Source organism: Mesoplodon mirus (assembly GCF_964341445.2).
Source record: "Mesoplodon mirus genome assembly, chromosome: 8".
Classification (NCBI taxonomy): Eukaryota; Metazoa; Chordata; class Mammalia; order Artiodactyla; family Ziphiidae; genus Mesoplodon; species Mesoplodon mirus.
In genome coordinates, this window is record NC_138984.1 from 8660434 (window position 1) to 8676926 (window position 16493).

The following is a 16493-nucleotide window of genomic DNA, read 5'->3' on the forward strand; positions in this document are numbered from 1 at the left end:
AGTTTGGTTGCAGAAAATCTTCACCAGGCCCTAATATGAGCTTTTAGAACCAAATGCAGTTGTGAGGAGACATTACCCCTACCTCATCAGAAAGGAATCTCAGATTTATAACATTTGGGGAGCTTTCCTTAGTTAATAACTGAGGAAGAAAAATGTTACCTCCCAGGTTTCAAATGAGACCTGTGCTCTCACTTACCAGGTTTATGTCATAACTGTATTCCAGAACCAAGCCTCATTCCTAGCTGAAGTCTTATTACAATCGGGAGAAGATTGAAAATTCTAGCCTTGAATTTTCTGAGTGTACTGTTTATGACATTCATTAAGATCCTAGGAAGGCTTTCCTAAATTCTATTTTATATATCCTCACAAATCTCACTGACTTTAAAAAAAATTCATTCTAATAGTCCCAAGAAAACTAGAAGGGTGAACCCATTTCCACACAAAGAAAAGCAAACAGAACTGGTCTACCAGTCAACCACCACCTTCTACAAGCTAAGATTAAGATGATACATAGGAAGGCATCTACCACCTCATAGCCTCTTATAGGCCAGCTGTCCTGATTAAAAGTATCATTTGTAAAATGTTAACATTGCAAGCACTTGCAGATCACCACTGGAAAAAATTATCAACATTCGTCAAAAAAAAAAATCCTTCAAATAAGAGAAAAGAGATAAATGCACTTAACTCACCATTTCTAACTTAATGTAGGGAAAGTGCTCTGGTTTCAAATGATACGGTCTATTCTTTAAAATCATCTGTTCTTCCCACAGAATTCACAGATGAAAACTCCAATTCAGTGAGTTCCCAACAACAATAAACTTACTTGCAACATTCTCACACCATCATGGCAAAAAAATTTTAAATGTGAACACAAAATCTTACTTCAAACTTCAGGGACATTTGAAAAGTACCTCTCTGGACTGCCTTGTGCAGCATTTCCCAATTTCTGAAAGAGAATACCAATTTTCTCCTTTTAAGGGTTCAGGTGAATAATGCAGATCTCCTCTTAAACAGCAATTCAAAAAACTATACTATACACACTTGACAGAGAACACGTTCTTGGGCTCTCTGTACCTATGATCTAAAGCTTGATAGTCAAAAAGACACGTCTGAAGGGTATGCAATCCCTTCTTTCACCTATTAGAACAGGAGTTTTCAAACATTTTTAAAGCTACAAAAGCTCTGAACAAACTCTTACAGAGCTGGTTCAACTTACAAGATAGAGAAGCCCAAACCTTACCTGTGTGCTACCCTCTCTCTTCAAAAACACAGAAGCAAATAAAAAAACAATGGTTACTAGTAGAAACAGGATGGATTTCGTAGTGAGTAAGCCTGGGTTTTAAATTCTGACCCTCCTATTTAATAGCCATGTGTCTTTATCATCTTGAAACCCAAGTTTTCTCATCTGTAAAACAAGGCTAGCTCCTTCCTCACAGGGCAGCTGTGGAATAAACTATGCTATGAAGAACGACCGGTACAGTGCCTAGTACAATGGAAACACTCACTAATGGTTTCCTGTGTTAGAAACAACTCTAGAAATTACTATCATTTAATTTCTGTTATTCACAATAATCTGATTTAATTTTTTCATATAACAGTATGCTCACCGGAAAAGAGATAAACATAATCACTGAGATAACTATCTTTGTGTTAAGTTGGCTGTTTCTGAATAATTTCTTAGATTCATTCTTAAAATATCTTGTGAGTAGAGTGTCTTCATTATTACTGTTGTTCATGTTATTGTTCATTACGACAAAAAATAACAAAGCACAGAATTCTAAGGCAGATCTAAAAACTCAGCCTGCATAAAATTACTGTAGAAAGATTATGAACTTTCAATTCAAATGAAATGTGGCAACCTCAAAAATTCAGGAAAAAAAATGCTATATGTACTAGAGCAAGAAAGAAGCCAACAAGATAAAGCCTTACTAGATGGAAGATAATTACCTATAATAGTCTCCACATATTCAGAGTTATCATTGACATTGAAGAGGTCACCTGCTCCAAGTGCATAATTCAGAGACTCCTCAAAAGCCCCCAGGTGATAAAATACTTTAGATGCCACTAAGGCTGCAAACTGCCGACTCCGGAAACCTTCATCTTCATACAAAACTTCTCTGAAAGAAATTAGGAAGTATAGGCCTAGTTCAAACTGTGGTTCTCCTTAAAAATTCCAAATCTAAATACTCAAGCCGCAATTTAGTGGCAGCAAATCTCTAAATGAATTAATAAGCCACAAGACCCACATCCACAGATAATTAAGGTTGATCTACTTTATTCCAATTTATAGAAATAAAGTAAATTCTTACATTTTGTCTACAGACTCAGAAATTTCTGCCCAGAAGTCATTGACAACTGCATTCAATTTGTGTAGTGCAAATTCCTGTAGAAGATAAAACCAAAATTCGATTTTGAGACAGACTTACCATTATATTTCCTTAAAAAAAAGTTTCCAACAAATCAGTGGCCAAATTCTAAGTCATATTTACTAAACGACAAATACAAAAGTTTACCAACTGACTTTCAATTGGGCTTACATACTTCCTTTCTGTTTTCAATCATAAAACATAATGTCATTCCTTATCATACTGAACATTTTTCTTCTTTGACAGTATGTATAAGATTGACTCTAGGCTGCTGGTTTGGATATAAATGAATTCAGGTGCCTAGAGCCAACTGAAGTATATTCCAAATTTTTGTCGTATGAAAATAGTTTTAAAATATGTGATACAGAAGTAACTTTTTGTGATTGCCGTTGATAAGAAAACTGGTGTGTGGGGGGGTGGTTTCCAGGTGCCACACTGAGATTTATTTGCCTCAGCTTTGTTAAACTCTAGGGAAAACCACTGCTGTTGCCAAAATACTGTCCTGTCCTCTGGGGCTAGATTTCAATGACTAGGTATAGACTAAGTAGGATGGCTATTTTAAATGGTGGAAGATATATAGATATCAGTAAATTCAAAGAGCTTCAAAGTACTCATATTAAGCCCAGTTAATTTTTCTTCAACTCATACCTTAAGCTGTGGTTCTTCTTCATCCAGAAGAGAAATTATTCCAGCTATAAGACAAAAGATATATGATTATGAAATATATATCCTAAGATAAACTAATGCTTAGTCAAAAATATATCAGAGTTGGAAAAAAAGTATTTTTTGAGGGGTGACTTCACTAGAGGAATCATTATTTTTCTTTAAAACTGAAAAGGTTTATATTTCAAATTTTAAGAATTAACTATGTTATCAAACCCTCATAATACCATATATATCCCATTATTTGCCTAATTCAACAGTTTTCAAAGCATGGTTCCTGGATCACTTAGCATTAGCATTACCTGGGGACTTGTTAAAAATAAAAATTCTTGGCCTCATCACAGATCTACTAAATTAGAAATTGTGGGGATGGGGTCCAGTAATGGAGCCATAAGCCTTCCTTGTAATACTGATATTCATTACAGTTTGACAATCACTGGCCTAATTTACCGACCAAAATGAGAAACTTTCCTACACAATTTTAGAATAAAATTATTCACACAAAATAAACCAAGAGTTATAAAATTATTTACAAAAGCAGGAGTATTTAGTCATCAACTCACAGAATAAAATAATTCGATTATTTCAAGATGCCTATATTAAGGCACCTCTGTTGTAATCACAAGTAACCTAGAAGGTTTTGCTAAATGATGAGCAATCTCACTGTTCTGACTTCAGTTACTGAAGCACAGCATTCCCCATGTGACCCTGAGGTGATTAGCACTAACACTGGAGAGTAAAGGAAGTAACTGTCCTCTCCAAAAAAATGCACCCTGAAATACAGTCATATATCAAATGGATTATTAGAAAAAAAGATGTGGGAAATTACCGTCCTTGGACCATGAAGGAAACTAAACTGTCTCTCAGATATGTTTTCCCTGTAGGTCTTAAAATCATTCCGGAACACTGAGTTGAAACTGTGAGCTGATACAAAGTGTCAAGGCAACTTTCCTTAGGAGATGTAGCCATTTCTACCTGGTAAGTGTAGGTTTGCCAAATAGCTTCAAAATTTAGCAAACAAAACTATGCCATGGTTCTAGCTAGGGCATACTACTGTTCAAAAAGCATGAAAGCAGATAAAAGGAACTTCTTGGTACTCTAGGTTGGTATAACAAACCCAGAACAGAGAGGTTGAATTGAAAGCATGAAGAGAAGACAGATTAAAGAATGCAGTCGGGGAGGGGAGGGGGATTGTGAGCTAGTGACATGGAAGAGCTGATAGACAAGAGTCCCTTAAATGTGGAACAGATCATAAATGGCAGAATGCTTATCAAAACACTAAAAATGCTACCCATTCCCTTATCATCAATCAACGGTATGTCTGAGCTGCTTTTACCAAAAGAGGTGATGGATTTCTGTAAACTCTCCTGTTTGGTTTCACTTATGACTAATGTGTCATATGGTTGTCCTGTCTTAGAAATGCAGCCGTTGTCCATGGAACACAACTAAATCAAATACCTACACTCCATACACAAATATTTCTCATCTTAAAAACAACAGAACTCACCTTGAGATGTGGGACGAGGCGCACCTGGGGAATGGGGACTGTTTCAGGATGCTAAAAAATTTCTTATGCCATGATATGAAGTCAGCAGATATTACCTAAAGTTGCTCTATCAATTTACAGCATTATTTTAAATAGCATGTTACTTATAAATATAAAGGTATGCTCCAGAAGACACAGCTTAAAAGTTGAAAACAGCTGCCTCAAGGAATAAGGGGAAAGAGGAGTGGGAGACTATTGTTTTAAAGCTTTTACGCATAATTGTCCTTTATTATGTTAAAAGAGATTCATTCTCGCGTCTCCCCCAGCAACCACCTATCTCTATCTCTCCGCTCCCTCCCACAGCCAACCCTCTTGGAGAGACTAAACCGTGCACGCTAACCTCTTATTCACCACTGTGTTCTTAGTGCCTTGCAAGTGCCCAGCCCATAAATGAACAAATAAACTGACTAATCCAAACCACTACCTGTTAGGTTCTGTTTAGCACCCGCGACAGAGCCTGAGCCACAGACAGCCAAAGGACAGGAAACCAGGTGACAAAAGGTTTGGAGCAGAAGCTGATAAGTAATCCAGTAAACGTCACCAGTGACAGTAACGAATACACGCTGTGCTATCACCACCAAGTCTCCGAGTAAGGCCTCAAAAATCGTTAGCTTTAAAGTCTATTAAATCCCCACCAAGTGTTATTTCAGCCTCTACTTAAAATACTCTGGTGACTGATCTATTGATTTGATTAGCTAACTGAGTTCTTCATTCGCGAAATACTCCTGAACTTCTGTCATCTGCTTGGCGGTTGTTCTAAGAATTATGAAAAGTTTCCCGCCCCAAATTCTACCACAGAGAGAAAAACAGTAGTGAGGCAAGTGAACAAAGTAATTACAGGACTGTAATGAAGAGAGGGGACAGCTGAGGGGGAGAGATGCAGCGTGTTTTAATAGAATGATCAGGAAAGACGAACAGTTGAGCGGAAACTAAGGCTTGAGAAGCCAAGGGAAAACTTGAGGAAGAGGAGTTTAGAATGTGACAGGGCCTGAGGCAGGAGAGAAACTGACCTTCAAGGAACAGAAAGGCCAGTATGATTAGGGTATAGTGAGGAAAAAAGCAGTACAAGACAAGCCAGGAATCCGATCATGTAGGCCTGTAAGCCTGGATTTTATTAAAAGCACAGTGGAAACCACTGAAGGATTTTAACCAGAAAAATAATATTATGTGATTAAGGTTTAAAAAAGAATACTCTGACTACAACACGAAGAATGAACTATACGGAGGTAATTGTTGGAAAAACACAATCTTAAGGCTGTCAAAGCAAGCCAGGCAAGAGATGAAGGTGGTGCGGGCTAAGTAGGGGGATCTGAAAAACAATGAGGCCTACCTTTACAAGCAGCGAGAAATGCAGTGCTCGTTTTCTCTTTAGAGAACTCTGACTGGATGGAACAGCTTGTCCTTACACTGAACTGACATTCATCTCCCAATCATCTGCACCCACTGGAGACAAAACTCTAATCCCATGTACAGGGATTCAAGTCTTTAAAAGGAACTATTATGTCTCCCAGGGTCTCCACCCATGTCTTTAAGCAATCCTTATAAACACACGGTTTGGAGCTCCTTACAAGTTACTGTTCTCTGATTATCAGTTTGTTTATAGCAAAGCACTTGTGGGGCAAGTGTAGAGTAAAACAGGACGAGAAAAAGGTTTGTGAGCAGGCACGAAAAAAGGCACCAAGGCTGTGGACAGCTACGTGCACATCAATCTGCAGCCCGGGGCTTTAAAATCTCCACTTGAAACCTGACTTCTACAGCTTATCCCGCTGCAAACGTCACTCCACACGATCTACGCACACCACGGTTAAGTGTAGGAAACCTGCCCCGCACACTCATGAGTTCTTCCTTCAAGGCAGCATAGTTAGCAACTAGCCTCAAAACCACAGCTGGATTCTCAGTATAATGTCTGCCTTCAGGATGCTGTCTTCACCGAACACGAAAGTTCTCTGGGTGCTTTAACTAAATATCCTTAGAACAGACCCACAAACGACCCGCCTCAAGCCTAATTTAACTTAGATTTCCCTCTAAAGAGAAAAGTGCTAGGTCAGGTCGAGAAGTACTTAAGTAGCATGGGCTGCCTTACAGTCCGGCTGCACTGGGGGACCATCCCACCCTAACCACCTGCAAGGAAGGGCTGGGCTCGGACGGCCCCACACGGTCAACCGCCGGAGGAATGGAATTAAGGAAAACCCGTCGGGGTCGGAGAAGGGCCCAGGAAGCCCCTCGTGTCCGGGCACGGGGGTGTGGCTGCGGAGGAAGAACGAGCCGGTCAACCCAGCGCGATTCCCCCGAGCCGGAGGGGGTCGCGAGGGCCCCGGGAGAGCCCGGGCCACATTGCCAGCCCCCGGCCCGGGGGGTGAGCCTCGCGCAGTGAGCAACCGCGCAGGCCGGTGCTCCGCCGGGAGGTGCCCAGTCACCGGCCCTGACTCAGCTAAAAGCCGGCGTGGCGTCTCCTCCCTTTCGGCGCCGGCTGCGATCCCACTCACCGGCTGAAGTGATCATGGCTGCGCTCCGTACTAGCCCGCCCGCTCGCTCGCTCGCTCGCCGCCCCGGCCGCGCCGTCTATCTGTCAGCTCCTTGCCCGCTCGCTCCGCCGCGCCGCCTGGCTCCCCGGGTGCCCGGCTCAGTCAGTCGTCTCTTCAGGCCACCGGCTCGCTTCTCACCCAGGACCCCGCCCGCCCCGGGGCTGCCCGCTGTCCCGCCTGCCGCCTGGCGCGAATTCGCCCCAGGCCTGTGTCTTCCGTGCCGCCACTGCCGCCCCGCCTCGCGAGGGAGGTTGCACGGAGAGCTCCATGGTGTTCTCTAATCGTCCTCGAGGTCAGCGCTTCCGCGGGAATGAGAACCCTCGTCCGCACCTGGGATCAGGCTTCAGAATAGCCACCCCTAGAGAAAGGCCTCCCTCCCCCCCCAGCGTCACCCGCCATTGCTGAGAAAAACGGGTTGAGGAGAGGTGCTTGCGGGGCTCGTAGCGCCACCTGCTGCTCGGGAAGTCTCCCTGCAGCGCCCACCCCGCGCCCCAGCCAAGCCTTTCGGGATCCCGGTAGGGCAAAGAACGTTTTCTTAGAAGGGTAATTTTCCATTTTTTAAAAAAAAACCAGGGCCCAGTTTCCAAAGAAATCCAAACATAAATGCTTTACAATCATAGCACGATGAATCCCTAAGTAAGCACTGGTTTATAATAAAGTTGAAAAATGAAGGTTTTTATTTACATTTGGAATAGTTAATACTGTACATGGTTTAAAAATCAGAAATATAAAAAGATATACAGTGAAAAGTGATCTGAAGGAAAAACAAATTTTCCGTTCTTGTCTTACATCCGACCAGTTCCTCTCTCCTTCCGTAGCGACAGGTTCCTGTTTTTTATTGTATCTAATTTGGAATGCCTGTTGTGATAGCCATCTGCAGTCTTACACCAGCTTTACTAAACAATTTACTTCAATAGTCAGTACTGAGAAAACCTTGACAAAGATTTGTGACAAATGGTGGCATTTTAAAGCCACTAGCCTTATCAAGCTACTCTTCAACTGGATAGTGACTACTAAAGCTTATTTCTGAGGCCTTCTCAAAACAATGTAACCCAGTGGCACAAACCAATGTTTTGCAGTTGAAATAAAATTTGGTTTATGACACACTTGAGCGAATGTGTGAATTTTTTTTTTTTTTTTTTTTTTTTTTTTTTACTCTTGTGGCCAAGTTGCATGACATGCGAGATCTTAGTTCCCCAACCAGGGATCCAACCCACGCCCCCCTGCTTTGGAAGCGTGGAGTCTTAACCACTGGACCGCCAGGGAAGTCCCAGGGCATGTGTGAATTTTTTTTAAAATTAGTATTCTTAGGCTATGGTTGTTAAAATATATTAAATATAATTATTAAACACTTTTCAAGAACCTGTAGCTCAGATTGAAAGACACTTACCTCGGAGGTGTGCATGGAAAAACAAACAGATTGAGTGCGTGGGAGTATTATTTTACAGAGGCACTTTGGCTGATCCCTCACATAAAGATACCTGTGCGCCCCAAACTCCTAAAAGAATCAGACACATACGCTAACAGCTAATGGGAATGAGTGAAGCAGGCCGAGTGTAAGAAAACACAAGCTCAGCAGGATGGTGCACGGCAACTGACACTAGTGTCAGGGAAGCAGTAGGGGGTGGTGGTGACTGTGACAGAATGAAGAGTGATGTTCCATCTAAAGAGAGCAATGGCTACTCAGCTCTGACAGTGTTGCAGTGCCAAATGCAGGGCTACTGTCGTGAGGGCTTCTGATTTTTCCAAGAAAAGCCAGAAATCGGAATTTTGCGTGAAATCCTCGGAATATTTACATGTTGGCAAGTTGGGTGAAATGGGTGAAGGGGGTGGAAAGGTACAAACTTCCATTTATAGGATAAATCAGTCCTGGGGATGAATGTACAGCATGACGATTTACAGTTGTATATTGGAAAGTTGCTAAGAGAGTAAATTTTAAAAGTTCTGATCACAAGAAAAAATTGTAACTTTGTGCAGTGACGGATGTTAACTAAACTTATGGTGATAAGCAGTTCACAGCATACACATATACCAAATCATTAGACTGTACACCTAAAACAAATACAATGTTTTATGTCAATTATATCTCAAAAAAAATGTTGGCAACTAATTCTAAACGTTTTAAAGCAGAGAGGTGTCCAGTTTGCCATCTCTGCTCTTCAAAAAGAAGACATTCTCTATGGAAGGACGATTCTGTCTCTGGCTGGGACGCTGAGCTTGTAATTGCCACAGTCTCATCTGAGCCCCATGGGAGCCCTCTGAGAGGTCCCTCTCTTCTTGGACATTCTGCTGTCCCAGGTCTCTGGCTTCTCCCTCTCCACTCCATTCTGCACTCTTTAGTCAGAGCAATCTTTTTCAAAATTTAACTCTGACCACTGCCTCTGCTCCTTGAAACCCCGAGTCCCCATCTTGGGCTCTATTCTTCTGCTTTGTTCTTCCCTGTTTCTGTGCACAGGCTTCTTCTCACTCCCTGTTCTCCCTGTGGGAGTGCAATGCCTCGGATTGCTATGGACAAGGTGGTGGCCCTAAAATGTACCCCTGCAGCCCTGCCCTCTCTCCAGAGCATCAGACTCATACACCTACCAGGCATCTCTGCTTGATGCTTCTTAATTCAATGACCTCAGAGCTGCATACATTGCGCCCCTCCCCCCCACCCCCGTTGCATGTGTGTCTCCTGCCTTGATCCCAGTGTGATGAAGGGCATCCATCAGCTACTGAAGCAGGGCCCCCAGGGAGAAGGTGGGTAGAGGGCACCATTGACTGTTCTGTCCCCCCCCCACCTGGTCTGCCCCAGATCTGGTCCTCCCTAATCTCTCTCACACCAGCCCAGCCTCCCATCTCACTCCATTACCCACTAGTCATCTCCCCCTCTTCTTTCCTGGCTGCAACAGTTCCCAACAGCCTTGACTTCCTGTTCACCATCGCACAATTCTCCAGGCCATTCTTCACAGCTAGCCTGGAGCACTACCCAAAACAAGGAAGGCAGGGACTGTCTCCTCCAAGCTTCTCCAGGACTTTCACCCAACCCTGCTTACTCTCCATCTTTATGTCCCACCCCTCTGCCCTGTGTGCCACACTCCTGCCATCCTGAACTGCTCCGATTCCCAGAAAGGCTGTGCGGGCATGGTACCTTGTCTCTGACCTCAGTACCTGCTCTGGCCTCTCCCCCTCATCCCCAGCACCTCCTCCAGGAAGCCTTCCTTGACCACCCCACCATGTGTCCCCTTACAGCCTTTACCCCACACAGCTATAATCATGTCTTCTTGCCTATGTCCCAACTGGACAAGGAGCTACTCAAGGGCACAGCCGCATCTTATTCATCTCCGTGTCCCCTAGAGTAACTAGTACAGGGTCAGGCACATAGTAGGTGCTCAATAAATGTTTGTTGGATGAATGGATGAACACGGGGTCCGTTAGTTATTGGCACAAGGCTAGAACTCAGACCTATGTCTCAGGAACCTCTGCCCTCTCCAAGACTCTAAAATGAGCTCTTCTTAGAGGACATTTAGGACACAGTAAAACCACAGAAAGAATTCTTACACAGTGCTCTGTTCATAAACAACTATCTCCCTCCAAATACAGGAATAACACAAAAGATCTCAAAACCCAAACGAGGTCAGCTGTGGGCTCACACAGTTACGCGCTAGGCGGGGGCCTCTGTCAGGGTGACCCTGATTTTTCTTTGCGGATGTGCCCACCTTGAGCAGGATTCAGTCCGACGTTTCGCCGAAGCACCTCCCAGGCCCGCGCGGCGCCCTCTAGTGGTCACAGCGTTCCCCAGAAGGCAGAGCACATGGGAAGGGGCGAGCGCTCATGACCACCCACCTCTACCCACCCCCATCCCCTCAACCCGCGAGCCTTCTGGCATTTAGATCCTGGGTCTTAGGAGGGCTCGGTCTCCTGTCAAGAACTGGGCTTGACTGCTTTTTGAGCTGCACAGTGATAAGGTGCCGGGACACCAGGGATCAAATCCCTGTTGCACAGCAGCCCTGGGGTCACCTGAGCCCTGCTGTAGAGGGGGCTGGTCCACCTACCTGGCGCCGCTTGTGAGGGGAGGTGCTCTAATCAAGGGTTTGGCATAGAACAGCGCGGAATAAAACTGGCCACGAGGCTAGTGGTTGCTTCCTGTACAGCACGCCGGCCACGTGCTTTTAGAGTAAAAGCGTTTATTCAGGGAGCAGAAACGTAAACGCAGGCGGTGACTCGGGCCTCCCGTAGGTAGGTGCTTGGCTGGAGGGAAACGCCCGGCTGGGGCAATTGTTTTGGATGGACTGAGGCACGAAAGAACCCGGGAAGCCATCGGAGACGCTGGGCTCTCTTCCCTCTAAGGACAGTGTCCAGGAGGTCAACGCCTATCGTGGGCAACCGGAAGTCTGCCCTGGATGAAGTGATGCTGGAAGCCACTGTTCCTTCGCTGGGGGAGGGGTGGCTGGGGGCGGGGGGAGGGTCTATGATGACCAACCAGCTCTGGGCAAGTGGCCAGGGGTGGGAGGAGCCACAATGAACCCTCAAGCGAGATCTCCTGCACTCTGGCTGTCCTATCTAGTGGCTACTAGCCCCAGGTGGCCACTTGAAATGTGGCTAGTGTAACCCAGGAACTGATTTTAAATTAAAATCGTATTTTATTGAAATTTAAAGACTGGTACCCAATTCAGTCATTGGAAAACTTTTTAAGTATCTTTGGAACAATTGAGGATGTGAATCTATTTTTTCAACTATAAATTTAATGAAATCTAAATACAGATTAAGTATATCAGATAAAAATTTAATATCTGAATTGGCTGTAAGTGTAAAATTCTCACAGGGTTTCAGAGACGCAAAATGTCTCATTAAAAAATTTTTTTTATATTTACAGTTGAAATGATACTCTTTTGGACATACTGGGCTAAATAAAATGTTAGTAAAATTAATTTCACCTGTTTCTTTTGATTTTTTTTTCTAATGTGGCTACTAGAAAATTTAAAGCTACATGTGTGCCTGGTAGGTTCTTCTGGGACAGGGCTGATCTAGGCTCACACCGAGGTCTCAGTCCCTCCGCCCTCCTATTCAGGCCTGGCCCCTTGGCCTGCTTCACAATCATGGCTGCTCTTTGCTGGTGGCACATACTGGGCCAGACCAGATCAGGGGGCAGCATCTAAAGTGAGACCCACCTCTGTCGGGGATCAAGGGGCTGGGAGTGGCTGCCCTCGCAGCTAGGCGTTCTGGAGAGGGCTATGCACCTGGGACGGGGGAGGGGAGGGAGGTCAGGGTGAAGGCATTCTGGGGTTAGGGTAATGATCTGAGGCAACATCCTGCTCTGAGAAGAACTTGTTAACCAGTGAGGGAGAGAAAGAACTCATGTGACACGACAGAGACCCAGTTTCTGCAGCCAGGACTCATTCTGAGGGCTTGGCTCCAAGGACTAAGCTAAGCGCCTAATTACTCCACATAAGTGCAGAGCAGGACAGCAACAAGCATGACTTGAGACTGAAAATCTGAATTTCTGCCTGAGGGTCTCTGAAATTCACTGTCTGCACTTCAGCAGGAAACTTGGCTGGAGCTGAGCAGCTCAGGGAGGAAGCCAGACAAGATTCTCCCTCTTGCAAGAGCCCTGGACCCACAGCAGCCCTAGCACCCGGTCGCACACCACGGTCCCTTGGAGTCGAATTCCAAGATCCCTGTGAACCACAGCATGGCCCAGTGGGGTAGTCTCTGTTTCTGCTCCGTATTAGGCAGCCTCAAATAGAAGGCAACCAGAGGGCTCTGGCCCAGGGGCCAAAGGCATCAGAGGGATACGTGTGGGATCCTGAGCGTCACCCCTGCCTTCTCCATTTCCCCTTGAACTTTCCACTTGTCAGCATATGGCAGGCTGCCCAGGCCAACTTCCACGTCTGTCCCAATCCTTGATCCACTTACACACAAAACCAGGTCAGAAGGAGGTTATTTGGGCACAAAATAACCGGCTCCTCTACTGTGCCGGTTATGTTTGCCACCCAAACAGGACAAAGTGCAGCCTCCTGACCACAGGGACAGCCCTGCAGCATGGATCTGCTACACTTTGAAGTATAGACTGCTTTCAGGTTAACGTGGCCACTGTCAACCTTCCCCAGGGAGGTGGGGTCCTAGGTGGTCTGCCCCTGGTAAGAGGGGCTTGTTTGGACCACAGGTGTAGGGGCCTCAGCCCTTGACCCCTTTGCAGCTTTGCCTTAAGCTTTGGTTTGATAACCAAGGGACTCTTGTGCAGAAGGTCCTGTAAACAAATATTTTGAGAGGAAACTGTGACGCACATAGTATAAAGGGTTCTCTGAGACTCAGTTAAGGCCATTTTATCTCGTTAAACATTCGCGTGTGCAGACACACACCCTAATAAATACCAAGTTAAATGCTATCTCTTAAAAAAAACAAACTCTTTTTAAATATCTACTTACACTTTCCAGCTACGTTTTCCAATCCCAGCCAATAGGGTTGTGGAGATGTCACCCAGGGCAGGACTGAGGGACTTTAGGCCAGATGATTCCAGAGGTCCTGACATTTAACCAGATGCCTTGCTCCCAAGGGTCCCTTCAAGGAACACTTTGATGAGAATAAAGGGAAAGATCCATTCCGTTTCCAATTAGCCAGCAGTGAGGTACTGTTTGGTTTTATTAGATATTACGAATTATTGATTCAAGTCAGAAGTAACACAACCACTGCCATGTTAGAAAGATTAGCACCCAAGAGCCCACAAGGGAACCTGACTGGAGGCCCCTCACCGATGGCTCATGGTACCACTGACCTAATTCTGCCCTCAGACAGGCCCACCCCAACCTTTGGGAAGAGACCCACTGCCAAAGCCATCCCTTCTGCTACCTAACTCTTCTGTCTGCTAGAAGACAGCAACAACATTTCCTAAAAGGATGGGGCTTATCTTAGCCATTCTCTAGGAAGCAAAGATGGGTCTCAGTCCCGTTTAACATTTGGGAGGCAGAACTCAAGTCTCAGTAAAGAAAGACCTTCTCTCTTCAACTATTCACAGCAAATACTGAAGGTAACGAAAAAATAATGAGTAAACCACCCTTTATACCAGAGGCTTGCAAACTCACTTGCCCACCAGGACCAGGACCAGGCACATGGCATATTCAGATGAAGAGCAGCAGAGGAGTGGCAGAGGTGGGTGGGAGGGAGGCAGGAAACTGGAGAGGACAACATGCCCCATCCTTCACCCAGAAAACCAGGTTTTTTACATGCAATCTCCCAAGTTTCAAATGTTGGCAACAAATACAAAAGATTTTTAAACACAGCAGAGGCTACTGTCTTGTGACTTCTGCCTTAGACAATTTCCTAACTTAAAAAAAGCTCCTGCCCCCCATCAAATAACAAAACTTCAACCAAATTATTACAAAGAAATGAACAGAGAAATAGAAAAATATAGCAGCTTCAAAAATACCAGTCTTGGGGCTTCCCTGGTGGCACAGTGGTTAAGAATCTGCCTGTCAATGCAGGGGACACAGGTTCGATCACTGTTCTGGGAAGATCCCACAGGCCGTGGAGCAACTAAGCCCGGGTGTCACAGCTACTGAGCCTGCGCTCTAGAGCCCACAAGCCACAACTACTGAAGGCCGCGTGCCTAGAGCCTGTGCTCCGCAACAAGAGAAGCCACCGCAATGAAAAGCCCGCACACCGCAACGAAGAGCAGCCCCCGCTCGTGGCAACTAGAGAAAGCCCGCGCACAGCAACGAAGACCCAGTGCAGCCAAAAATAAATAAATAAATTTATTTTAAAAAAATACCAGTCTCCCCATTTTATTTTATTTTTTTATTCTTATTTTTTAACGTTTTCATCTTTAATGAAATGACTTTGGAAATAACACTCATTTCCATGAAACCAATACTACAGTTTTCGGAGTCACAGTAAGATACACAGAATTAAATCTGTAATTAATATGAACGCCAACATTTCAAGCAGTAACTTCTGTTACATGGCAAACAAAATCAAGAAAGCAACCGTCAAACAAGAGACCCATAGCTTCAGACAAGTCAAATCCCAGGATAGCGTATGAGAACAGCTGCTGTTTCAGTGAAGGGTTTCTGGCAAAACCAATGAGGCTGCCAAAGGCTGTTCCAATAACAGCACCAGAATCAGCCAGTCCTACTGCTGCAGCATCTGCACCAATGAAACTGGCTGCAGTATCAACGTCTCTGCTGACTGCACTGGTCTACAACCCCCTTTGGATTAACTGAGACACGCCATTCTGGGCCCCATTAAGTACTGAAGAGCCCTCTCCAGTCCTAGCCTCTGGTCGAGATAACACTGATGCAGAAATTGGTCTGGATCCAACTCGGATCAGAGCAGGGTACGGGCGAGCTTGCACAGGCGAACATCTTGCACTCTTCAGGGCAGCTGGAGAACTTGGTTGACAGGCAACGTGGGCTCCTCTCCTGTCCTCTCTTCCCGGGAGGTGGCAGTGGCCGTGGTGGTAGAGGTCAAAGGAATGGGGCTCCCCATTGTAAAACAAAGTCAACAGCAGTTCATTTTGTGCAGGAGGAAGTCAGCTGTATCCTTCCTGTCATCCTACCTGCCCTCACACTGATATGGACTAGGCTCCCTATTGTAGAGAATAAATTGAGTCATAGAGCAGGGAGGGCCCCTCCTTAACATCAAAGAGCTCCTCGGCCACAGAAGGCTCCCCATTCCACATTTGGTCGCCATCACAGCAAGAGCTGAAATAACTAATACAAGTTATGTAGCATCTTGCAGAGTGCTGGGCACAACTGCATGTCTGCTGAGTGAATCATGCATGAATGAAGGAATTTAGCTGCTTCCCTTAGACAGTGCTTTCTACTTGGGAAAATCAGGAGCTGTCCTTGCCATTCCAAAGACTGGGTTTCTCCAGGGGCAGGTGAGAAAGACAAGGGAGCTAATACAGAGTTCCCTCTCTGAGTGAACAGTCAAATGGTCTTCCCAGCTTTTAAGGGAACATCATTGACCCTGACTGACTCATAAACAGAGAAAAAAAGGATTGAGGCACCTCTGGGCTTCGTCTGCTTTGACCTTGGGTTAGGACCTGAGATCAAGAATAAATCTTATGCTCTTGTAATCCATAGCCGTAACTTTCCTTCTATTTGGTGCTGTGGTTAGTTCCCAGCATCTTTATTCTCAAAGAATGCGGCACAGAAAGTTAATGTCAACATGAGGAAGAAAGATGGACATTTCTGGGTTTCCCTGGTGGCGCAGTGGTTGAGAGTCTGCCTGCCGATGCAGGGGACATGGGTTCGTGTCCTGGTCCGGGAAGATCCCACATGCCGCGGAGCGGCTGGGCCTGTGAGCCATGGCCGCTGAGCCTGCGCTCTAGAGCCTGTGCTCCGCAGCGGGAGAGGCCACAACAGTGAGAGGCCTGCGTACTGCAAAAAAAAAAAAAAAAAAAAAAAAAAAAAA

General features: G+C 45.1%; 1 protein-coding gene and 1 pseudogene across 2 annotated transcripts in view; both read right to left on the bottom strand.

The window, feature by feature from the left end:
* Positions 1-7246, bottom strand: part of PSMD1 (proteasome 26S subunit, non-ATPase 1) — a 105105-nt gene extending 97859 nt beyond the window's left edge. Inside the window, exons 1-4 of the mRNA XM_082630016.1 lie at positions 7062-7246; positions 3015-3058; positions 2310-2383; positions 1948-2117 (exon numbers count right to left, since the gene is read on the bottom strand). Coding sequence (XP_082486142.1) covers positions 1948-2117; positions 2310-2383; positions 3015-3058; positions 7062-7077 — 304 coding nt within the window. The 5' untranslated portion in view covers positions 7078-7246. The remainder of the gene's footprint in view (positions 1-1947; positions 2118-2309; positions 2384-3014; positions 3059-7061) is intronic.
* Positions 7247-14878: 7632 nt separating this feature from the next.
* LOC309809686 (ATP synthase F(0) complex subunit C3, mitochondrial-like) lies at positions 14879-16482 on the bottom strand (annotated as a pseudogene). The gene has a single exon. The product of its transcript is annotated as an ATP synthase F(0) complex subunit C3, mitochondrial-like (transcript).
* Between the last annotated feature and the right edge of the window lie 11 nt (positions 16483-16493).